At 41.8% G+C, this 25,460-nt stretch overlaps 1 protein-coding gene across 25 annotated transcripts in view; it reads left to right on the plus strand.

The window, feature by feature from the left end:
• Positions 1–19,759, plus strand: part of SYNE1 (spectrin repeat containing nuclear envelope protein 1) — a 523,271-nt gene extending 503,512 nt beyond the window's left edge. For 21 of the 25 annotated variants that reach the window (XM_021936839.2, XM_031667714.1, XM_021936840.2 and 18 more), the window contains 8 exons: positions 272–398; positions 1,124–1,335; positions 4,506–4,706; positions 6,063–6,191; positions 7,834–8,046; positions 9,102–9,194; positions 10,545–10,603; positions 18,772–19,759. In XM_021936839.2, the coding sequence (XP_021792531.2) occupies positions 272–398; positions 1,124–1,335; positions 4,506–4,706; positions 6,063–6,191; positions 7,834–8,046; positions 9,102–9,194; positions 10,545–10,603; positions 18,772–19,012 (1,275 nt within the window). In that variant the 3' untranslated portion in view covers positions 19,013–19,759. Of the gene's footprint in view, positions 1–271; positions 399–1,123; positions 1,336–4,505; positions 4,707–5,009; positions 5,044–6,062; positions 6,192–7,833; positions 8,047–9,101; positions 9,195–10,544; positions 10,604–18,771 lie in introns of those variants that run through there. The other 4 variants (XM_021936853.2, XM_021936854.2, XM_021936859.2 and 1 more) reach the window with 2 other exon arrangements.
• Positions 19,760–25,460: the final 5,701 nt, after the last annotated feature.

Below are 25,460 nucleotides of genomic sequence, written 5' to 3' on the forward strand. Positions count from 1 at the left end.
CTCAGCCAAGTTTTTGGCAGCATATTTTGTGGGGAACAGGGGTTTCGCCATGTTGCCCAGCCTGACTCCTGGGTCAAACAATCCATTTTCGGCACCACAAAGTGCTTGGAATCACGGGCCGGTTTCGGCCATCTTGGCTTGTTACAGCAGAGTGGCACAGAGGAGCCAAACACCAACACTTCTCTTGCTGAGAAAGTACAAAGGGCCTTTCCTAATGAGTTTTACTCATTGAAGATTTGAACGACAGGGCCGGTTGTTTATGTCTGAACAGATGAAACTGCTGGGCGAATGCAGTGGCAGTATAGACTCCGTGAAGAGACTGGAGCACAAACTGAAGGAGGAAGAGGAGAGCCTTCCTGGCTTTGTTAACCTGCATAGTACCGAAACCCAAACGGCTGGTGAGTGCGTAGTGTCTAGTTCAAGAGTGAATGAAATAGAAGATCCTGAAGCACTTTGTTAAAAGCCAAGTTCCCCTCAGGCTGCTTGGCCTTCTTCTACACCGTTCTATCCCGAGAACTTCCTTCCTAGTTGTAACAGTCTCCTTTGACAGTGAGGGGGGTGATGCATGCCATTGTGGTAGTGTTTGCCCATGTTTCATTTATTATTATTATTTTTAATATTGAGATGAAGTCTCGCTATGTTGCCCAGGCTAGACTCCAACTCGTGGGCTCAAGTAATCCTCCCACCTCCCCTCGAGTAGCTGGGATTACAGGCGTGCACTGTCACCCCACCTCTCATGTTCCAATTATTTTAATGTACCGTTTCTCACATATCTAATCAGGCATTTTATATGTGTGTGCTCAGAGCCCTGTTGTAGACAGGATCCAAGAATTGAACGATACTTCGTGCGCATGACTGCTTATTACTTCGTAAAGCTCTTTACAGTGTTAACGCCCATGTAGCTAACTTTTTTGCTTCATTATTATTAGAAATACAAATAGAAAAAACACAGCCATTGTAGCCATGTAACTGTTATTTCCAGATGACAACAACGAAAATGCCCAGTGGAATTACTTTTATTTCTGTTGCTATTTAAAGTTAGCTGCCAACCTGTGTTTAAAGCATTTCATAATCCTCACGTGTGGAGGAAAATAACCTCGCTGTTCTATGCATGTCTTGCCAGGTGTGATTGACCGATGGGAGCTTCTCCAGGCCCAGGCGTTGAGCAAGGAGCTGAGGATGAAGCAGAACCTCCAGAAGTGGCAGCAGTTTAACTCGGACTTGAACAGCATCTGGGCCTGGCTGGGGGACACGGAGGAGGAGCTGGAACAGCTCCAGCGTCTGGAACTCAGCACTGACATCCAGACCATCGAGCTCCAGATCAAAAAGCTCAAGGTAGCTGCCCCTTGCCTTTCCCACGGCAGACAGAGAGCCACCGCATGAACGACTGTGCAGATGGCACCTCTAGTTCAAGCTGCTCTTATACAGCAGCAAAAAAAGGATCTAACAAAAATGAGTGAGAATGCTCTCTTCACCTCTAGCTATCCAATTCCTGTATTCCACAAAGATGGTTTTCTTTCTTTCTCTCCTTCTTGCCTGCCTGCCTGCCTGCCTGCCTTCCTTCCTTCCTTTCTTCCTTCCTTCCCTCCTTTCCTTCCTCCTCCCCACTCCCTCCCTCCCTTCCTTCCTTCCTTCCTTCCTTCCCTTCTTTTCCTCCTTCCCTCCCTTCCTTCCTTCCTTCTTTCCTTCCCTCCCTCCCTCCCTCCCTCCCTTCCTTCCTTCCTTCTTTCCTTCTTTCCTTCTTTCTTTCTTTTGACGGAGTCGCTCTCTTGCCCAGGCTGGAGTGCAGTGGCATGATCTCAGCTCAGTGCAACCTCTGCCTCCCAGATTTAAGCGATCCTCCTGCCTCAGTCCCACTAGTAGCTGGGATTACAGGTGCACGCCACCAAGCCCGGCTAATTTTTGTATTTTTAGTAGAAACGAGGTTTTGCCATGTTGGCCAGGATGGTCTCAAACTCCTAACCCCAGGTAATCCACCCACCTCGGCCTCTCAAAATGTTGGGATTACAGGCGTGAGCCACCATGCCCAGCCAAAAGATGGTTTTCAAGGGCAGAAAAGGGGACCATGTTGTAGAACTATCCACCATGTAAATAATCATGCATGATTTAATGAATTGATATTTTAAGAAATGCCCAATTAAAATTTCATGAAGCATCCAGGTACTTCTGGGACCTATGAGAACTCTTTGTAAGGGAAATACAGAATGACCAAGGTCCTACAGGTCTATATCTAGAGCTGGAGAGAAATCCTCTCCCAAATTGTATCTGCATGAATTTATGGGGGACGTAATGAAATTATTCGACCTTAAGTAAGGGAAACCTCTGAAATTGATTACAGTAGTGGTAGAAGCAATTTTTGCTGTAATAAATAAAACTATAGAGTAATTGTGGTGAAACACCTGGCATTTGCATTTGATTTTGGTTTGGCCCACAGGATATAGTACACAAGTTAACTTCCCTTACTTAACTCCAGCTCTAGATTTTGAAATCCTCCTTAACCCAGATACTAAAATGCTTTAATATATGGAGACTGTTGTGAGCATCTCATGAACTGAGAGCTCAGTTTCTTTTTAAAACCCATCAGTGCTTTTTTTTTTTCCTGTTTGGGCAGCCTTAAGATGTGCTGTTCCTCAAAATGTAGCTACCCAGGCTCTCGGAGGTCGGGATAAGGAATGAAGTGTGTGCTTCTTTTGTGTTTCTGTGGTTTTAGTATATGCTTTTAATTTGGGGTTGATGTTTTTTGGCTTTCTTTTAGTGATTGTATGATTTTGTTTTATTTATTTATTTATTTATTTATTTGTTTGTTTGTTTATTTTTGAGACAGAGTCAACTCTATCACCCAGGCTAGCATGCACTTGGCTCACTGTAGCCTCCGTCTCCTGGGTTCAAGTGATTCTCCTGCCTCGGCCTCCTGAGTAGCTGGGACTACAGGCATGCACCACCATGCCCGGCTATTTATTGTATTTTTAGTAGAGACAGGGTTTCGCCATGTTGGCCAGGCTTGTCTCGAACGCCTGATCTCAAGTGATCCACCGGCCTCATCCTCCCAAATTGCTGGGATTACAAGCGTGAGCCACCGCGCTTGGCCTGTTTTAAATTTTCAAACATAGAAAACTTCAAACAAGAGAAATGAATCTCCCCTCCAGGTGATCCAAAAGGTGCATCCTTATAGAAAGGCCTCTACACTACCCCATGAATTTCAGGACAAAGTACCACGTGGGAGATTTACAATATCTGCATTATGAAATGCATTTTTATCTGGAGTCCCTAAATTACTCTAGTAAGGCAATGTTGCATTATAACCAGATTCCTTAAAACGTTGATGAAGCAAATGCTGGCCAGGGTCTGAGACCTTAGAGAGATTAGCATAGGGAAATAAGACCTTGAAAGTCATCCTGCATGACAAGAAAAAAGACACCCTCCTTTGTACTTTCTCCAGATCCTTCCCGTCTGTATTTTCTCTGAATAAATCTGTGGAATAATCGAGTATTTTCACAGTGTCTCTTAAACCCGTGTTGTCTGTGTGATTGAATCTATTCTACAGTATGTTAAGAACCTATTGAAAAGTGACAAATCAAGACAGATTGGGAACATAGCAGGACTAGCGAGAAATGATTTCAAAATGCAGCATAGGTCAATGTGACTTCCAGGATGTCTCACCCTAACTGGTTTGGGGGTTTTAAAACAGTACCCAGATACTCAATTACTAATACAGACTCCTGTGCTCAAGTTCTTGGAATTGAGCATTGGATGTTTTAGAAATGCACAAAGCCAAAAATCAGTCACCTGGTTTTTGTGAAATCAAACCTAACTGGTTAGCTTATGAAATATGCAATTCATTCTACCTTCACATCAGTGTGGCTTGTGACACAGGCAGTATTCTCAGCCTGTGGGCCACTGAACCTGCAGATTCAGTACATCTGGAGTCCAGGGCCCTGACATCTGTTTTCTTTGCCTCATTTTTAGGCCCACACATTTGAGTTTCGTTGTGGTTGAACCTCTGTACAGAGTGTGGACTCAAGCATGCTCCTTAATGAGGCCATTGCCCAGCGTTATTGTTGCTTCCTACAAGACTCCTCTTCTCTTTATTCCTCCCCACTACAACCCCTACCCTGGCTGAACTCTAAGTTCCCATTTGATTTTCAAAATGGTAGCTATTCTAAAATATTTAGCAGACATTCTTTGTTCAGATATATTCTTTAAAAATGTGGATTTGTGTGTGTGAATGTATTGAGGCTGTTGTGTTCCATGTAACATTCTGTTTCTGACTTTTTCACTCTACACCCTGTTTTTTTAAGATTCATCCATGTTATTAAGTACTCATTTAATTCATTTCTTCCAACTGCCATACAGTTATCAGTGGTGTGCACCTTCTGTCTTTTACCTAGCCATCCTGTTAAGGCCAGTTTAAATTAATGGATCTTTTCATTCAGGTGAAACGTTTTCAAGGGAAAATATCTTTGTCATTATTGTCCTTGTTTGATTGTCTTTTTTGTTCTTTTCAGGAGCTCCAGAAAGCCATGGACCACCGCAAAGCCATCATCCTCTCCATCAATCTCTGCAGCCCTGAGTTCACCCAGGCTGACAGCAAGGAGAGTCGGGACCTGCAGGATCGCTTGTCACAGATGAATGGGCGCTGGGACCGAGTGTGTTCTCTGCTGGAGGAGTGGCGGGGTCTACTGCAAGATGCCCTGATGCAGTGCCAGGTCTGTAGAGCTTTGGGCAGGAGATGACTCAGAGCCAGACATTAGCGGTTTAGCTGAGTGTGTGACTTGATGTGTCATGGTTTCTAGAGGGATGCAGTTGCTCCCCAAAGTCAGTATTTCAGTGAGATAACCTTGTGCCCAAAGTTGTCATTTTACTGGAGCATTTCTACATGTTCAAGACCATGTTCAAAATCTCTAGATCCTATCATCTGTCCAGATAAGAAGAGACTATTCCTCATGTTTGTCTCAGTCCAAACGCTCCTTCTATGACTCATTCATTTATTTCCTTTATTTATTCAACAGATATTTACTGGGCAAGCCTTTCTTGAACATCAAAGTGAGCATTACAAATATTATTTATCCATTCATACTGTAATTATTTGCTGGGCATCCACTGTATGGCAGATGTGGTGCTAAAACATTGAAGAAAGCATGGCCTCTGCTTTTGATGGGGATGACAAGATCAATAAAATGCAAGTAAATAGTTAAACAAGATACTTACAGACATGGACGATAAAAGTAACTGAGAAAAGCCACTTTGAGAGGGTAGTCAGGGAATTTATTTGGCTCTTTGAGCTAACATTGGAAGGATGTTGCTATGAAGGTGATAGAATAAATGGAAAGTCCCAGAAGCAGGAAATGACTTAGTGTCTTTAGGAACAGAAAAGAGGTCATTGTGACCAGAGTGTAGTCGGTGAGCCGAGCCAGGGAGTGATAAGAAAGACTGAGGAGGTGGTCAGGAACCAGATGGCTTTGTAGGTCCAAGCCAGGAGATTGGATCATATTCTGAGCACAATGGAAAGCCGTGGAAGGATTTGAAGCCTGCTCTCCAAGTTTATATGTGCCCCAAGAGTAATAGTTCCTTGAAAGCAGGTACCTAAACTGCTGTTTCACCTCTGCACCCACTCCTAGTACAGTGCCTTATCTTTAGGAGATCTTTAGTAACTGTATGTTGAATAAATAAATGGATGAATAAATGAATGAAGGGGATATGAGATTCAGCCTAGGTAGGCCTTAAAAGATGGAAAGATTTGAATACACAGAGAAGAGAGGGCAGCAGAGTTGCTTCCTTCTAAACTGTATAATGGCACTACCCTTTTTTCAGAAATAAGGTATTTTGATGCCAATTTTCTTTTTGTCTAAATTTTCCTCCAAGTAATAAATTAGATGCTTTTGGTAAGAACGTGAACTCATGATCAGGTCATTGCAAAAGCACCAGTGCCTTCCTCAGAAAGGAGTTGCATGTACGTTCTTAAAACCAATGTGTGTTTGCTAATGGTGGCAGTTGAAAGACATTTAAGTTGTGAGAGAAATAAAAATATTTTATCTACAGTTACTTTAAACTGTTTTCTGTAGGGTTTCCATGAAATGAGCCATGGTTTGCTTCTTATGCTGGAGAACATTGACAGAAGGAAAAATGAAATTGTCCCTATTGATTCTAACCTTGATGCAGAGATACTTCAGGACCATCACAAACAGCTTATGGTAAGATGTGTGAACTCTGGCAGCCTCCAGTTATTTTTAGCAGGGTTGTATTTCATTTGCAGAAAATGGATATAAGTGGTAAGTGTTATTTTTTTTTTTAAACTTTTTGCGTTATACTCTCTATTTTACACTTTTTTAACTCCCTGTGGTTTCCAATCTTGGTAAAGCAAGCATGTGCATAGAAGATGATATCTGCCAGCTTTAGAATCTGATTTAGAATCTGATTTAGAAGCTTTAGAATCTGCCAGATGATATCTGCTCAATTGTAAAAATCTTAGTGTTCTCAATCAATCTTAATTAGCTTGTGTTGTTTATTAAGGCAGCTTAATTTAAACTTTATGTTACATCTGTGGCCCAAAAGTATATTTGGTGGCTTATAATAAAAGTTCATTAAAATATTAGAATAGAACGAGACAATTAAGTCTTTGTTTGTTTGTTTTTGTTGTTGTTTTTTGAGACAGTCTCACTCTGTTGCCCAGGGTAGAGTGCAGTGGTACGATCTCAGCTCACTGCAATCTCCACCTCCGGGATTGGAGCAATTCTCCTGCCAATTCTCCTGCCTCATCCTACTGAGTAGGTGGGACTACAGGTGTGTACCACCACGCCTCGCTAATGTTTATATTTTTAGTAGAGACAGGGTTTCACCGTGTTGACCAGGCTGGTCTCGAACTCCTGGCCTCAGGTGATCCACCCACCTCAGCCTCCCAAAGTGCTGGGATTACAGGCATGAGCCACCACACCCAGCCAACTCTTTTAAAGAGGAATTAAATATAGCAGATTAAACATGAATCTTAGCATCAAGTTTTCTGAAAGCTAAGACAAAATGGGAAACAAGGAGTAAACTTACTTTCATTATCTGACAAAAACAAAACATAATAGTTCTCAAGGAAGGAGAAACTTTTTCTAGCACTAAATTCAAAAGGAAATTACCTGGTAGCCCCTTATACAAGGATCTTTGGACAATATAAAGTACAGTGTATTTAAGTGACTTTATAGAAGATAAGGAAGCATATTTGAGTTCCATTAGAAGAAAATACTATGCACTTTGTAGCTCTCTGTATTTTAAAAATGTTATGTCTTAACATTTAACACTCACCTAAACTACAGAATTGGTACCTTTTAATTCAGTACCATAATAGTCTTAGAAACCTAGAGGAAATAGCTGTGGAACTGCATTGTTACTTCACTTTGACCTCTGGCATTAGGCTGTGAATGATGAATCACCCCTTTTTAAAAAAAATCTTGACTAGATATCGGAGGATACCTAGACATACTTCTGTTTTGCTGTATTTGATGTTGTACTTTTCTGTTTAAAAGACTATCTTATGTCTCACTTGCATACTAATCTACATTTTAAGTACTGTCATATATACATTAAGCAATTCGAACCTTCCAATAATACTGTGGACCAGGCGTCAAATCACACTGAGATCAGAGAGGGTCAGGGGTCTTATAGAATATTTTTGGCAGAGGCAGGAGTAGAGCTCAGGCCATGAGCTGCTGCATCCTTTAGTGTGTGAGCTCCACGTTTGATACTCAGGTATAATTTCCCACCAAGTTAAGTTGATCTCATTCTGCACTTTTGGAGCTTTTGCCATTTATCAAAAATGCTTAGAAAAATTTTTTATTTTTGTATGCATAGCAAATAAAGCATGAGCTGTTGGAATCCCAACTCAGAGTAGCCTCTTTGCAAGACATGTCTTGCCAACTACTGGTGAATGCTGAAGGAACAGACTGTTTAGAAGCCAAAGAAAAAGTCCATGTTATTGGAAATCGGCTCAAACTTCTCTTGAAGGAGGTCAGTCGTCATATCAAGGAACTGGAGAAGTTATTAGACGTGTCAAGTAGTCAGCAGGTAAGCTCTAAACAGACATCATCGTGTCGCATTTCTTACTGGAGACCCAAGAAGCATCATCTTCATGCATTTTAGAAAGACTTTAAATATAGTACTTGTCAGAATGGAGTGTCTTCTTTCAGCCACTGCTCTTACAAGGCCTATCTCAAAATAAAAAAGCAGCCACATAAACTTGTACAACAGGACACTGCTTTTGATTCTATTAAATCCAAAAGCTCTCTTGTCATCATTACTAATGCTGTTACCACAACTGCTGTGGCATTTTATTTCACCCTGTTTAAGAATTTACACACGTTAGTTACACAGCCATGGTAGAGCAAACCAACTGTTGTATCTGAGTTTTGTATTTAACCCCTCTCAGGCATGAATTCTCCGTTATGTATACAGGAAAAAAAAAACCATTAAAAAGTGGTCCTCTGCTTATTTAATTTTTTATATTTTTTCTACAATCGCCTCCATTGTGGTATTATTGGTTTTGAGAAATGCATTTGCTGGTGTGATGATGCCTGGTAAGATTTCAACCATTCTGTTGGGAAACTCTGCCATGAACACACATTTTGCCCTGCTGTAAGTTGCAAAAGAACAATCTACTCTGAATAGCAGCAGTGCCCAAAATAATAAAGTCTCTCTAATGCGAAAAGGCAGACTCCTGGATGACTGTCTTTTGTTTCTAACTGGAATATATTGATTTCTGTTCGGGCTGAGTGACCAGCAGGCTCTACGGCAGGTTTCTTCCCCTCCCAAACCAGAATCAATTCATTCACATCCATGTCTCCAAGAAATAATAAAGCTATAAGTGAAACTCAGCAATAACAAAATCATAGCTATATTTTCCAGAATGGCCAAACAGACAACTAGGAAATCCCAACCCACTAGAAGAATTTGGCCCTATTCTTCTTGTTCCTGTCTGGTTCCATTTTTCCCAAGGAATGGTTTGGTTTTTATGGTGGAGACATGGGGGTGGATGGAGATGGAGTGGGAGATAGCGTGGTGCAACATGGGGCCCCTGTGGGTCTGGGAGGTGGAGTTGTTAAAAGAATCTTTCTCCCACGTAGGATTTGTCTTCCTGGTCTTCTGCTGATGAACTGGACACCTCAGGGTCTGTGAGTCCCACATCAGGAAGGAGCACCCCAAACAGACAGAAAACGGTAACTTTCCACTGGTCATTTTCAGTTGGCCCGTGGGAGGGAACACTGGGAAGTGACGGCATTTGCACCCACCACAGGGTTCACAGGCAGGCGTCCCCTCCTGAGGAGGGCTGTCACACAGGGTAGCGCGCTTCCTCCGCCCTGCCACATCCCCTCCCAGCATGCGCTCAGGAATGGAAAAGAGCGATTCTGGTTTTCCAAAAAATCAGGACTCAACGTGTGGCTGGTATGCAGGGAGAGCATTTATTTTTCTTCCTCAAATAAGAAAATTTCGAGAATGGTGCCCATTTGTCCCTTTGGTGGCTCCTTTCTTCAAGCCACGGCTGCCACAACTATCTTAAAAGGTCGGCCACCACTTGCAGTGGCGCCTGGGCTGGAGGTGCACAGAACCCTGAACGCCTGTGAGCCATTGACTCGTTAAGGCAAGTGGAGGTTCTGTTGACTCTCAAGCTAAGCCGCTTCTGGGTGGTGGTCCTGAAGGTTTGCGGCAATTGTCCCGCCCCTAAGATGGCAACAACTCACCCACAGGCCTTGGCAGGGGCTGCCTCACTGAACACAAAGAGGATGAAAGGACAAATTCGGCCCCTGCTACCCTCTATGCCTTGATTTCTCTGTGTAATTAGAAGATTGTTTTTTGTTTTGTTATATATTTTTTGTCCAGCTTTATGATTATATTCATTCCATTTTTCCTTAGTTTTTAGAAGTTTTGATTTCATTTGACTTTTTTTGTTATAAACATTTGTGTTCTATGCTGATAAATGTATTATCTTTTTTAGGATTTTTTTTTTTTTTTTTTTTTTACTACATTCACTAGTTTCCTATAGATCCTAGTTTAAGAATGTGAAGGAATACTGGCTTTTCAAGTCGAATTTTAGCCTTTCTTTAACTTGAATATTTAAGGTGGGCTTCATCACTACAAAGACCAATCTCATATTGCCATTGTTATTTCTTATGGGCCAAGAATTTTAACACTGTTTTAGTATTCTAAAAGATGAAAAAAAAATATGTAAAGTGTCTTTGAAATACATGGTATGGCATAGTGCATCTTACCTTTATTGTATGTAAATATACACATGTGTTTCTACCACGAAAAGTCAAGAGAAATATGCCCACCCTAGTATGGACTCCAGAATCCCAATTTATGTTTATCAGTGGCTAATCACATAGATGTAAATTTATTTCACTTCTTCAACAAAAGAAAAGCCAGTTTCCTTAGTTCATGGGTACTGATCATTTCATTTGATTTGTTTTTCCTTTGCTGCACTTTTAGTTTAATTTTCATTAGTAGCTTGTCTTTATTTGCCTGGACTGAACATTCTTCTTTCTTTACCCCCTGTTCATTGCAAACAGCCACGAGGCAAATGTAGTCTCTCACAGCCTGGACCCTCTGTCAGCAGTCCACATAGCAGGTACCTCCTTCTCCTGGTTTCCACACTGTTCTAGAACCCCAAGAGGATGATGAAAATTGTCCATGACTTAGGTAGGCCTGTATCTGGTCTGCCTCAGGGTAGTTGGGAAATTACTCATTTCAGTCCACACCCTTTCCTCATAAATTGGAAGAGATGTTTCTAAATGAAATGTTCAAGTAAATTTCGGAGCATAAAATATTTGGACTCCGTGAAAATTCTGTTTGTCTCAACATAGCCCATCTGGTACTTTTCATCAAATTGTCAATAAGGATTTAATTACAACTGGCGGCACCACTGCCATTTGATTCATGGCAGACTTTTATCATCCTCTTTATTTCTAGAGTTTACAATAAGACAGGTAATCGATCAGTGAATTCTTTTACCATTCACAAAACCCGCATATCTGAATAAAATATACTAACATCCCCAACTTTTTATTTTATTTTCATGTTTTATCCAGATTGTGGGTTTTGGAGTCTCAAAATGGCAAGTCCTAATTTGGTGTTCATTGAAAATTTATAAGTACCTTCTCTCTTCTGCTTATCCTAAAACTTCCCTTCAGCCAGCACACCCAGCCACTCACTTTCCGGGCACTTGGCAAGCTCACTCTGGAACCCGCAGCAGCCAGTGCCCCTACCCAGTCACCTCCCAAGAGCCGACTCACAGCTGCCACTCCGCGCTTCCCGCCTGGCCTCCAGCAGCCCCTCACTCCCGCAGTTAGCAGTGCTTTGCCTTCTTTGTTGTCGGTGTGGTGTCTGTGCTCCTCTGCTCCTCCACTGATCAGTTCAACTTTCCCCAGACAGCTTTCTAAAAAATGAAAACAGTCCTCGGAGCCTGTTTTCATTCCAGTCCCTAGCAATTCACGGTTAAAGTAGCTTGCCCCTCTGGAAACTTATCACCACTGAGCAGGAATCTGAATTCCTGGAAGGAGGGTGGGGATGAGGAAATGTAGAACTGTAAACAACCCTTGAGTAATAATTTTAGTTTTCCAGCTGTGCATAAGGGACTGGCTCTTTCGTTTGGTCCTTCCCACTCGGCTGAAGTCAGGCAGAACATATTTTCATATGTTCTCTGGTTTTAAACCTCCCTTTACTGTTTTCTTTTTCTTTTTCTTTTTTTTCTTTTCATTTCCTTTGGTTTGGCTTGAAGACAATTTTATGAGGTTTTTTTTCTATCCTAAACAAAATAGCAATCATAAAATATGGAGAAAAACTCATGGGGACTTTTGAAGATAATGACGAGCATCCGCAGATGCTCTAAGGTTTGCTCAGTCCCCTATAAGTAGAGACAATTCAGACAGATCATTGTGTTACACAGTCCATCTTTTCCCCACAAATTGCTGATGTGCCGTGAACAGAGGTGAAGAATATCCCCGAGCATTCCTTTGAGGATACCGGAGATCAGTTCTTTGGTTGATACAAATGATGGTGATGAGAAAGGGGAAAGCGCTTACGTTAACGATGCAAACAGCAGTCACTCTGTGGTTCCCAAATATTGCGTCTATCTGCTCTCCCCATTGTTTCAGACAGCCGCATAGACCTTTTGAAAATGTCAACGGCATCATTTCTTAGGGCAGCAAGTGCTTCCTCATGCCTCCTAACAGGGCTTTGCAGCTGGGACAGCCACATTCTCACTATGGCACTCACAAGGCGCCTTTCAGCTCTGCTCTGTCCAGCACGGTTGATTAACATCTTTCTGAGTATTCAGCATAGTGTTCACTTTGCTACTCAGGTGGAACTGGAACATAAATAATCTTCACCTGAACGGCAAACGTCATCAAACACCTTCGCAGACAGGTTGTGGTTGAACATTCTTGGGCTTCATTACCCTCAGCAGCTCTGTTTGGGGCACACCCAACCCCGCCAATGAAATGCAGAGTCTGCTGGGGAAGAATGAACTTCACCCACAGTCAAGGCTGTCGTGGTGTTCCTTTACATTGAGACTTGAGATATCTTGTGTTGAATCTTGCACTGGTCCAGCAAATTGGAAAGGTTATTGCAGAAGCATAAATAGTTTAGAATGTTGTTTCCAGCGGTGTGCAATGGGAAATTTTTAGATGTGCATTCTTCCTGAGAGGAGAAAGAGACTGAGTTGGAAGAAACTACTAGTTTGAAGGGAGGAGTTACTCATTTGGTTTCTTTGTTGTTGTTTAAAGTCAGATGTTAACATTATACTAGCCTGTTACATATTTCAATTTGATTTGATGGTGGTGATTCTATGCCTTCATACAGTATTTTAAACCTACATATGAATTGATGCCAATAGTTACTGAACACCTACTAAATTTAGGCCCTGGGCCTACAAAATTAATTCAGTGTTATTCCTACCATTAAAAGACTTGCAGTATATCAGAATCTAGAGATTCCCTAAATCATTATAGGGAGCTCCCCAGAGCTTCTTAAAATTAGAAACATAAAAATCTGTGCGTGCATTCATAATAACCATATTTGTGATTTTTATTTGAGGCTAAACACCTTTAGAAGCATGCTTTCAAAGCAAGTGCTTATGATGCGCTAGCTGGTACTTTTTCCCTACATTTGATTTAAAATTTTCTAACCTTATCACCATTAATTCTTCAAAATGCTACTGCAGCTGAGTTGAAATTGACAACTAGAAAGATTTCACTCCAATTTCCAGCAAGGCAAAGGAATAATTGTTCTGTAGTCTGGATGGAGCAAATTGATGACTTCATTCTAAAGCTTAGAATTGTAAAATGCAAAATTGCCTTGGGCACCTTAAGTCTCTTGCACCTTCTTTACAGAGAACTAAGATGGAATGAGAAGTGGCAAATGACTGGCCGAAACACTGAAAGAGGGAAAAAAGGCCTCATTGAGAAATGTATTCAAGTTAATCAGATATATTTAAGAAAGGGCAGTGGGGGTTTTTTGCATGTACACTAGAGCCTCACTATAAACACTACTCAGTTTCTTGTAGAATTTGTTTTCAAGTCTTTTCTGTCAGAATTATCTGGGGATCTATTTATTCAAAGCATTCAAAGAGCCTCAGCACAGAGCCTCTCCCCTCTAAGGCAGGTTGGTTACCTGTGCCCCAAGGACAGCTGTAGGGTAAGGCTCCAGTAGTTTTCTCTGTTGCTATTTGAGGTAGGCCTTCCTGGTGTTTCCAGGGAACAGGACAGGCAGTTTGAGAAATTTATCACATCCTTGAAAGCACTATTAATAAATCAGGTATGTTTTCCTGAGAGAAAAGGCTGAATCCAGCCAACCCCTAAGGGTATGAGTCAGCACACCATTGGTATAATTATACAGATAATAGTGATAAGTTGCTGACATTTATTTAGTACTTAATGTGTTTCAATTATTTAGTGCTTAATTGTATACATGCTAAGCATTTTATGTATGTTACCCCTTTTAACCCTCATGAGAATCCCATGACATGGCTATATTCCCAATTTGTAGACAAGGACACCGGGGATCAGAGGTGTAAAGATGTAGGATTTGAACCCAGGTCTCCCCTGACTCCAGACCGTACCCTGTTAACCGTACCACTCAGCTGAAGGGCCGCTGATGGGTAGGAGCCTTTAAACAATGGTTTTAGAGCTGAGGCCACCATAGGCTGCCTCGGGTAGTTTAGGATTAGCCAGAATGTTTGGTTTGGAAAAAAAGACCTGGGTTCTAACTTGATTCTGGAAACTTGTCTCCTGAACCACATATCCAGGAAACACTGGGTTTCAAAGACAAGACACGTAAGGGCAGGATCAAGATCATGGACAATCTAGATATTTCTGCACAATAAATTCCTGTTACATACTGCCAGTGTTAGCTGACAAGTAACAAAATAAATTAGAAGTTTTTTCTCATTTGGCTTTAAATGATGTATGCACAAAATTAACTCATTTTCATTTCCTTGATTATGAACAATTTTCAAAGTGAGTCATACCCCATGTGCATGGCATTCAGACTTCTCACAAGTGTGTGTCCTATACCCTTTCTTTTGAAGAGTATGGTTTTAGTCACTACTCCCTCCCTGCCATTCTCCTTATCCTGCAATTGTCTAGGTATTTTGGGACAGAGGTGAAACAAATCCTGGGCAACTATTTACCTGGAGATTTGAAGGAGTGAGGGAAGTGAGAAAAATAAATAAAAATTTACTTGTAGAGAATAAGCGCTTTTTTTCTGGACAGAACTATCTGATATATCTGTATTGATGATGTTCCTTAAGGAGGCTCACACATTTAAGTTTTCCTATATAAACACGATCTAAACTGGCATCCATGTATGTAATAAGGCCAGAGGAGAATGACCAGTGAGTAGTCAACAAGTCGCCTTTGTTCTTTCCCTTATCAAATTTCCCAAGACTCTAAAAACTTAAGTGACTTTTAGGACAGTAGATAAATATTAAAAATAACCCTTTCCCTGGGACCATTAACTTCTTGATACTAAAATCACTAGAACAAGTTCCCCCTGAAGAAGCAGCAGCTTTGGGCATGTTGAAACTCTGGTAATTACCCCAAGGGGACAGGCATTTTCCCAGTGGATAGTTTGGATATTTTCAAGGGCAGCCAACTGCATGGATAGTCACTGAGTATTGTGTGTTCTCTCTGTCCCCATCTCAGCCCATGACTTCTTCCTAGCTTGGCGTTCTTCAACATTAGAAGTCATGCACAAATTTAAGTTTAATTAAAAATGCTCTGGTGCTGTTAAATGTGCCATGTCCTTCAACAGACTCCAACATAGGAGCCCATATTCTGTAAATGGTGACATTTTTATCAAAAATGGGCAAGTAAATTAGTCCCTCTGGCCTTCAGTTTTCTCATTTGCAATGATGAGGGGTGCACTAATATCCTAAAATTGTTTTGGCTCTCATGGTTTATGATTCAATGGTTTGCCATTTTTCTCAGGAGTGAACTGGTCAATGGGCAGCCCTTGTTTTGATCTTGATCTTTGACCTAATTGCACAAAGAATTTAACATTGACAAAGAGGAGCTATTCAGCTCTGTCAGATTGTATTATCAATTATATATGTAAATATTCCCATCAATAGAGTCCTTAAATGCCTCCTAATGAAAATTAGTCAGATATTTAATAACTAGGAAATGTGGAGCTCTCTTCTGTCATTCTGTTATAACTCATCTAGCTACAGGTGTTGAGTGTTGGTTGCCAGGGCGTATTTTAAAGTCAGGGAAAGGACATTTTGAAGAAAATTTGATCCAGAGTTTGTGGGTAGCTATCCTGTCCTTCTTAAGACACTTTAAGGCAAACCATTGAATCATAAACCGTGAGAGCCAGAACAATTTTAGGATATCAATGCACCCCTCATCATTGCAAATGAGAAAACTGAAGGCCAGAGGGACTAATTTACTTGCCCGTGGTTATAACTGCCTCAAAACAAAATGTCCCCACGTCCACACAGATTTGATGATCTGCCGGATACTGTGAGGCCTTATGACCAGAGGCATTTATTTTAGACACGAGGAAACCACTTGTTTCCAAGTATTTTAGGATGCAAGTTCGGGATTCTCTTCTTTGCTTCTACATGTGAGATACCTGTGACATGAATACGACCTGAATTACCATTATTCGTATCACCAACTGGCAAAACATTTCACAGCAGAGAGTGCAGTGGGCAGGGATTTCAGAACCCTGAGTTCCTGCTAGGCCTCTTCCTTTAATTGTGGGATCTGGAGCAGGTTGTTCACCCTGTCTAGAGTCTCCAGGTTCTGGTAGTTAAAATCACAGAGTTGAAATCTTCTGCCACCGGCGGTGTGAGCTTGAGCTAGTTATTTCACTTCCCTGAGCTTTCTTTCACATCATCTATAAAATGAGGTTAATAAGTACACACCGCAGAGGACTGCTGTGGGGATTAAATGACAGAACCCAATAGAAATGCTCAGAGTGCTGCCTAGCAATTAGAAGAGTAAACATGAACTGTCCTTAGCTACTCACCTACAAAATTAGCAGATGAATTGGATGCTCTCTAAGGCCCTGTCTCAACGTGAATATTTTATGCTCAGGTAACTCAAGAAGTTTCTATTTTCCTTTTCCACTAATAAGGTATATGACATATTTCTTTTATGTTCTCAAAATATACTTTTTTTTTTTCATTTTCAGCCTATTAGGAATAACTCATTGGTCTTAGCACAAGGGCGGTTAATCAGTTTGACCACTAGATGGTGATTGAGCTCTTGTGACTTCTTGGGAGATTATTTATACTGACAAATCAGTAGAAGACAAAACATCAAACAGGGAACTTAAAAGGTGGAAGACCATCTATTCTAATTTGAAGAGGTTAGTGAAGAGGTTGGCACCTAGAGATGAAGTGAGTTGTTCAAGGTTACATTGCACTGCCATTAGTTGTGTGGACTTCAGAAAAGAACATGCTTCCAATTTAAGCCAGTGATTTGATTTTTCCTTACGCCACAAGAAGTATACTAGAAACACTGTGTGGTGCAGGGCTGCTTCTTGGGGGTTTTGCCAAACAAATCTGTTTGTCTCTCTTTTTTTTTTTTTTTTTTTTTTTTTGAGATAGAGTCTCGCTGTGTTGACCAGGCTGGCGTGCAGTGGTGCTCCGATCACGGCTCCCTGCAGCCCCCGGCTTCTAGGTTCAAGCGATTCTGCTGCCTCAGCCTCCCAAGTAAATGGGACTACAGGCATATGCCACCATGCCTGACTAATTTTTGTATTTTTACCATGTTGGCCAGGCTGGCTTGAACTCCTGGCCTCAAGTGATCCGCCAACTTCAGCCTCCCAAAGTGCTGGGATTGCAGGCGGGAGCCACTGTGCCGGGTCCTCTCCCATTTTTCTTTGATGGTTTAATAAAAGAGTTTTAAATACTCCCTCTGTTCCCTTCTAGGGTATTCTTTCTGTTTTTTATTTTAATATTCATTTTCTCAGGTGTCACTCCTCATCCCCCACTGATATTAGGATAATCTGTCTTCAGAAATTAACAGCTAATAGGTGAGCTACAAACATAGTGCTTTCTTCGGGGCCAAACCTACAGTTACCAATACAGCTTTCACACGCTCATATTATTCCAGTAGCCTCACATTCAGTGTCCTTATCCTTGGTGATATTAAAACCCTTAGGGAATTTATACTAGTTGTAAGGGAATGTTTCTTTTAGCTGTGTCTCTTATTTTTGCTCATTCAATGTTGTATGGGTCTGTGTGTACACCAGATGCCTGTTGTAAACAACATTTCTTTCTTCATCTTTTCTACTAGTAACTAAAAAAAGTTAATGGCTGTTCACAAAAAGAAAACAGCACCCAACTCAGAATCTACTTCCAGATCCTGTATTTTCCAGGCAGTCCTTCTTAAGAGCTCTGAAACCTGTACTCAATCTCTAATGCACTGTTTAAAAGGAAGATAAAAGTGAAATAGAAAAACTTGTCACTTTGAGTGTAGAAGGGGCTACATGATGACAGTCCATCCTCCAGAAGAACTTGTCACTTTGAGTGTAGAAGGGGCTACAGGATGACAGTCCATCCTCCTCAAAAAATGGTGTCTGTTTTCCAAAGTAACGACATCAGTGATAGGATCAGCCTAGCATCTACATCATACAACACTAGTGTTCTGTAGACAAACCCCACTGCTATTCCTTGTTCGTACAGCTTTGGAACCTGCTAATGTCAGGGCCTGATGCTGATTCAGTGCAAGATGAAACCAGGGTATACTCTGTGATTAATGAAGCTTTTGTGGGTCTGTGCAAAATGACTAAGACTGTTTTTATTTTCGCTGCATGGATTTTGGCAAATCCAGGATGGCTAGATGGGATACTTGGTATGATTCTGACAGCAACTAATTTTGCTTAACAATGTTCCTGATATTCTTAAAACAAAAATGTACTGCATCAAATATCTACATTTTAATTATTCTGGATCTACTTAATTTATGCTGGTAGAATGTGTATAGAGCAGTTATTTTTGTTGCTAGAAAATGCTTCACCAAAGTAAGGGATAAAAGGAATAGAATTTGAACCCAATTAGTTACGTTTAGTTGATTGACTAAATGTTTATTTCTCATCAGTGCAGTTTCCAACAACTTCATTTGGTGGTGGGGGTGACCTGGGCACACGGTGGAAGGCTGGCAGCTGATCGCCAGGCTGGGGTGTGCTTGGCATGGCCCTTTAGCTTCCAGGAAGGTGCAGAGGCAAAAAGCAGCATCCATCCAACACTGGAGTTATCTGAGTTGTTTATGTCCATTCTTCTCTCAGGTCCACAAAAGGTGGCTCCGATTCCTCCCTTTCTGAGCCTGGGCCAGATCGGTCCAGCCGCGCCTTCCTGTTCAGAGTCCTCCGAGCAGCTCTTCCCCTTCAGCTTCTCCTGCTGCTCCTCATCGGGCTCGCCTGCCTTGTACCAATGTCAGAGGAAGACTACAGCTGTGCCCTCTCCAACAACTTTGCCCGGTCATTCCACCCCATGCTCAGATACACGAATGGCCCTCCTCCACTCTGAACTAAGCAGATGCCATCTGCAGAAGTGCTGGTAGCATGCGGAGGATCGGGTCATAAGCAGTCCCAAGCTATCAACAAGAGGACCTTGGTCTTGGCAAAAGCCCTCAGTGTGGCAGCTTTAGCCCTCCTCCAGATCACCTGTGTGCAAATCATGGCTTTGGAGGTGGAGGATAAACAGTGACAGGAGAACAAACAGACGACAAGAAGGTTTGGAAGATACCTGGTTTGAGACTCTGAACCTTAGCACTAAAGAGATTGAGTAAGGACCCCCAAAGTTCCCTGGACTCGTGAATTCTGGGCCCTTGGCCCATTCTATGCATAGCCAAGGACTTCAGTAGACCATCTGGGCAGCTTTCCCATGGTGCTGCTCCAACCATCAGATAAACGACCCTCCCAAGCACCATGTCAGTGTCGTACAATCTACCAACCAACCAGTGCTGAAGAGATTTTAGAACCTTGTAACATACAATTTTTAAGAGCTTATATGGCAGCTTCCTTTTTACCTTGTTTTCCTTTGGGGCATGATGTTTTAACCTTTGCTTTAGAAGCACAAGCTGTAAATCTAAAAGGCACTTTTTTTAGAGGTATAAAGAAAAACTAGATGTAATAAATAAGATCATGGAAGGCTTTATGTGAAAAAAGTTGAATGTTATAGTTAAAAAAAAAGATATTTATGTATGTACAGTTTGCTAAAGCCAAGTTTTGTTTGTATTGATTTCTTTGCATTTATTATAGATATTATAAAATATTTTGTCTGTGTTTTTTTTCCCTAAACAAGTAACTCTAAGTTTCATTATTAAGCAGGCACTGATCAGAATGCAACCTAAATGATCATTTTTTTGTGTGCAATGAATGAAGCTGGAGCATAAGTATATATTAAAGGAAAAGGATGACAAGAGGCAGTGTGGATTTAGACATAGAAGACCCTAGGTGATTCGTTTTTTTCCTCCTTCCATAGGCAATCAAATCTCCTGAATTCTTGCTTCTGGAAACCTCTCATTGTCTCTTCTCCATTCCTTTTCCACACTGGGAGGGGCTTCCTAGGAGCTGCTGTCTGAAGTCCCTTCTCCATTCCATTGTAAGCAGACAACAGCCACAGAAATCTTCTTAAAGCACACTTCTGTTCAGATTCCTTCTTTGCTGCAAAGCCTTCTATTGTTCATTGTCTACCAGATAAAATACAATTTTCTTCTATCATTTAAGTCCATATGCAATGAGATTTTGTTTTGCTCCTCTGAACTTGCCTACTATAGTGGCCCTCATGGAATTATGTGATGCTCATGGCATTTTAATGTATCATTTAATAATTTCTGGGGGATGTAAAACTCAGGTCTCTGGCTTCTCTTCTTGTAGACAGCTCTGGTGCCCTAGTCTGGAGCACGTATTCCTGCATGGCAGTAATTGCTGGAGCTTGTTAGCTGCTGTTCCTTTCAGAATTGGGAGAGAGAGAATCTCCTGTTTGTACTTGTAAACCTTCAACTTCTCTCAAGGTCTGTATCACCCTAGCCCCCAGAGGTATTTAAGTTTACAAATCTTGCTCTAAATTGAGTATTTAAACCAAACTGAGGCCCTTCACCTTGCCTGAAACTGCCTTCTGTGGTTTCCATAATGCAGGTAGTCTGAGTCCATCTCAACTAAGGTTCCTGGGGCTTGCTAAACTTTCCCAGTCCTGGGCTTGCTTCAGACCTTCTAGTTCAATCTCTGGGATAGGGCCTGGGAGCTGGCATTTTAAAGAGATGCCTGAGGTGATTTTATTCCTCCTAACTGCTGGAAAGCACTGCCCCATACTTCCCTAACTTCATTCCTCCTTGCCTGCCTCACCAGACTCAGCTCACAAGCCACCTCCTTCTTGAAAAATTTCCTGATCACTTTCACACTGTATTTAAGACTTCTCTCTACTACTCCGCTTCTTGTCATCAGGTTATCTGTATCTTACGGCCCATGGCATGGACCCATCGTGTTCCACAGGAAACACGATGGATCCCCCCCACCCCATTGCTATTTTATAGAGAAGACCACCTTGTGGTTAAAGTGTCCCATCTTCCTGCTTCCGGAGAGGCTGTGAGCAGCGGTGGCCATTAGCACTGAAGGGTGCCCTGCACCCTCATCCGAGATGGGACCCTCTTCAGGCCTCGCTCTTCCTTCACTCCCCTGTCAGTCCTCCCAATACCTGGAAGGGGAAGTCCTCCCTCCGGAGCAGTTTTGCTCTTCAAGGGCTATGGAAATCCCACACAATGAGAGTGTCGTCATGGAAAAGGCAAGAGCAAAGAGACTTCAGAGGCATTTCTTCTCCACATCACCGTCAGCTGACTTCCTAGGCATCTCCCATCACTGAAGAATCAAACGGCAAATGTTGCTGAGAAAAAACATTTGATTTCAATTAAGAAAGATCTTAGCATACATTCCATTTGTGCCTTTCACAAAACCCTGTGAAACCCCCAAAGGGGTGTGGAATGTCCATTTCCATTACATTTTTTTGAAGATTTAAACAACAGAGCCTTCGAACAGGAAAGAAGTAGGGAGCCCTGGTGAGTGCAGACATTGAACCCATGAGGTCGTGACTCTTCCCCAGATGATCGATTGGCCAGTTTAGCAAGGGCCACGCCAGACACCAATGATGGGGAGACGGGGGGTATGGGGCCATGAGCATCCTCACCCGCACTCAGCGTTTGCTCTAGCAACAGAGAGAGAAAGCTTCATGGAAGGGATGTGGGATGGTCTAAAGAATAGTAAGGAGATAAAAGGACACTGATGGATGATGGTTGAAGTAGCTCCCATTTCTGCAGTGAGGACGGTCAGGAGCCCTGCTGTGGCCTAGAGAGAGGGAATGGTGTCCCAAATGAGTGCTGGGTGAAGAAGGGCATAAAGAGACCATCCACTGACCAGGAAGGATGGGAAGGGAAGGTTTAATAACATGGTGGTAAGGAGATTTGCACAAGCAAATGGGAAATGCTAGAAAAGTGGACAAAGAATCCAATAAAGCTAACATGGAAAAATAAGGCATTAGAATCTAAAAGTAGTAACTTAATAGGAAATCCCAGGAGAAATGAAAGGGTTTTTGGGAAATGATGGCTGAGGAGCAGGAATGTCCCTCCTGGAAAATGGACCCACAGGAGCTTCCCTTGTTTTTGTAAGAAGTGAGAAGAGAAGACTTCTGAAAGCCCAGATGGGAAGTTCAGCATGCCGAGTCCTGAGATTTACTATAAAAATGCAGGTTGGGGTAGACTGATAGCCTACACCCTGGGGCCAAATATTAAGACATTATAGCTACAAAACTTAACTGACAAGCCACATAAAAGATCGTAAAGCAAAGAATAGTGGAGAGAGAGGATTTATGAAAGCTGATCGTGGCCGGAAGAGCTGGGCCTCGAGGGGCTGGTCTGGCAGCCCGATGGACAGGTTCCTTGTTGGGTGCAACCCATTCACCAGCACCATCGCCAAACATTCATAGGGGATTGTGGAGAAACCGAAATATCGTGAGTGCGTACCAAGTAGGTCCAGAAGTGCCTGGGGAGAGCAACAGCCACTAATCTCTCAAGTAGCTCATTGAATGCCCACTATGTGGCAGGAACTGCTCCAAGCTCCCTCAGGGAGTCCTCTCGGGGAGGATCTCAGAAGTTCTTGTATTTTGTTTGTTTGTTTGTTTTATTTTTATTTTCTATTTTACTTTAAGTTCTGGGATACACATGCAGAACGTGCAGGTTTGTTACAGAGGTATACATGTGCCATGGTGGTTTGCTGCACCTGTCAACCCATCATGTAGGTTTTAAGCCCCTCATGCATTAGGTATTTGCCGTAATGCTCTCCCTATCCCTTACCCCCCACCCCTCTGACAGGCCCCAGTGTGTGGTGCTCCCTTCCCTGTGTCTATGTGTTCTCATTGTTCAACTGCTACTTATGAGTGAAAATGTGTAGTTGTCACTCATTTGGTTTCCAGCTTCATCCATGTCCCTGCAAAAGACAAGAACTCATTCTTTTTTATGGCTGCATAGTATTCCATGGTGTATACATGCCACATTTTCTTTATCCAGTCTATTGATGGGCATTTGGGATGGTCCTTGTTTAATGACTCATTAAAGCAGTCACCACTGGGCCTTTGACATAGAGAAGAATCCATATTTCCCAGCACAAGCTATGTCCTGAAATGGGATGAAGGCAAATGAGGAAACTAGAAGGGAATTTAATAGAAGCAATATCTAATTTAGGGGAGGAAAGGAGATTAAAGCTGTTAGATCTCTGTTTTCTATGAGCAAATATCCTCTGCTTTTAGCTTCTTGGTCACCCAGTTTATATTACAGTGAAATGTGTTTTTGAAGAGTGTGAATGTCCATCTGTGGAAATGGAGGCAGGTGGAGTGGTTTATAAGCATGGAGGCAATTTTTCACTTAGATAGAACACTGAGAAGTTAATTCGGGAAATGAGAGGTGTTTTGCTGAGTGTGGTCATCTCAGTTTTAGATTTAGTAGTACCCTGGGGTGACTGTGGCTGATTGCCATACCTAAAGTAACCCAAAGATAATGAAACTGAAAACGAAGGACTTTTATTCTTCAATTCCCAGCTTCTCACTAACCTCTCCCTTGAAGTTTTAAAATATGCACCAAGAATCCACTGGAGGCTACCACAGACAGGCCCAAATTTGGGAGAGGACCTTCACTCAGATAAATAAGTGCATGAACAAGGTGAATCAGGAGAACTTCCCGTACCCTCTGCTAAGCAGCCTTCTGCAGCTGAAGGAAGCTAAGGGGGCTGGACAGTTAGGAATGATTAACGAGAAGCAGCGTGATGTGCTGTAACACAAGCTGAACAATAAGAACATTTAATCTGGGGAGCTGAGGAAGCCGTTTGGGACTTGGATATAATCTTTCTAAAATATGAAGGTCACAGAAAAATAAATCAGGCTCATGAATTTGTTTAACCTGTTACCTAATATGAGAGTGGGAACATAACTGAATCTGAAAACCACAATTATGTCAGGAGAAGAAAGTCCTGGGTAAGCCGCGTCACAGATGACTGCATTTGATGCCACAGGCCATCGAGAAGAAATCCACATCTCCCTGCTGAATATTCACGTCAGGGCCTCACAGATGTGCGTTCCCAGCTCAGGCCTAAATCCTGCAGAACACATTCTTGAAGAGGTTGTTGGGCTCAGAAAGCAAAGCTGCCAAGCAGCTGCCAACTTCGGCAGCAATTCCAAGCAGCCAACCCCAAACCCCATTTATTGGCAGGAATCCAGCGCAGGCCATGACCACCCCTTGCCTCACACCTCCTTGTGGGATTTACAGGTTGACTGGACACTGTAGGGATGTAAGTAGCTATGGCTTTCAGAGTGGGTTTGGCTCACCTGTGGCTCAAAGAATCTATATTACCTGCAAACCTGTTAAGAATGCACCACATTCAGCCCTAGGGCTGGGCCTCCAGGTTACCACCTGCACTGGGTTTCTCCATCTTTGGGCCTTTTAAATCTCTCCAGTTGGCCATGATGGCAAGCAGGAACAGCAAGGTTCCCCATCCTCCTCCACTGGCTCATAATATATCGTCTTCACCGAACAATTGGTTTCCAGATGAATCTGGATTTTATTCTGAACTCTAGTCAATGGTTAGATCTACCTGGCCATTGCTGTTTTAATTATAGCAGTATGTAGTATAATTTATTATAATGATGTATATATTTGTATAATATAAAAACAAAATAAAATAGATATAAATAATACAAATATATAAGTATGTACTATAACTAATAATATAGTAGTATAGTACATAATTTGTTACTTCGTTAGAAGTTTTAATACATCTTAGGAAAAGCCTCATTTCTTTCTCGTTGTGTATGTGTCAATTTTAAAGGCTAATTGTTAAAAAATTATTTTAATTACAAAAGATTCTCTTGTGTTTCAGAGAAAACTTAAGTTTCCTATCTACTCTCTCTACGTATCTCCCACTTTTGTTACCTTTCTACACCTTTTGATTTTCTTATTCAAACAACATATACATTTTTTTAAATTGGATCTATTCCTACTATTCTGAAACTTGCATTTTTCACTTAACGATGTCCCACAGACATATTGGTACCTATGCCATCATCCTCACTGCGTTGAAGATCTCAGTATCTCTTTTTCAACCACTGTTTTCTTCCAGGGGTTTGTTAGGAATCACGGCTGTAGTAGACACTCTTGCATGTATATGCATGTGTATCTTTTGATAGTGCTGCTTTTATTTCTGCAAGATGTATTGTTCAAAGTGGAATTACTGAACCAAAAGGTATGTACATTCTAACTTTTAGTAAATTGTATTAAATTCTGCCAGTTTGCTTTCTAAAAGAGTTGTGATGATTTACACTCCCACCCACCCAGAGATGAAAACCTCCTTTGCCTCATACCCTTCTTTAATGTACACTGGTGGTTTCCAAATTACGGGACTTATTCCCAAACTATTAATGTTCGAATTCTGTACAT

This window comes from Papio anubis, chromosome 6 (assembly GCF_008728515.1).
Source record: "Papio anubis isolate 15944 chromosome 6, Panubis1.0, whole genome shotgun sequence".
In the NCBI taxonomy this organism is placed as follows: Eukaryota; Metazoa; Chordata; class Mammalia; order Primates; family Cercopithecidae; genus Papio; species Papio anubis.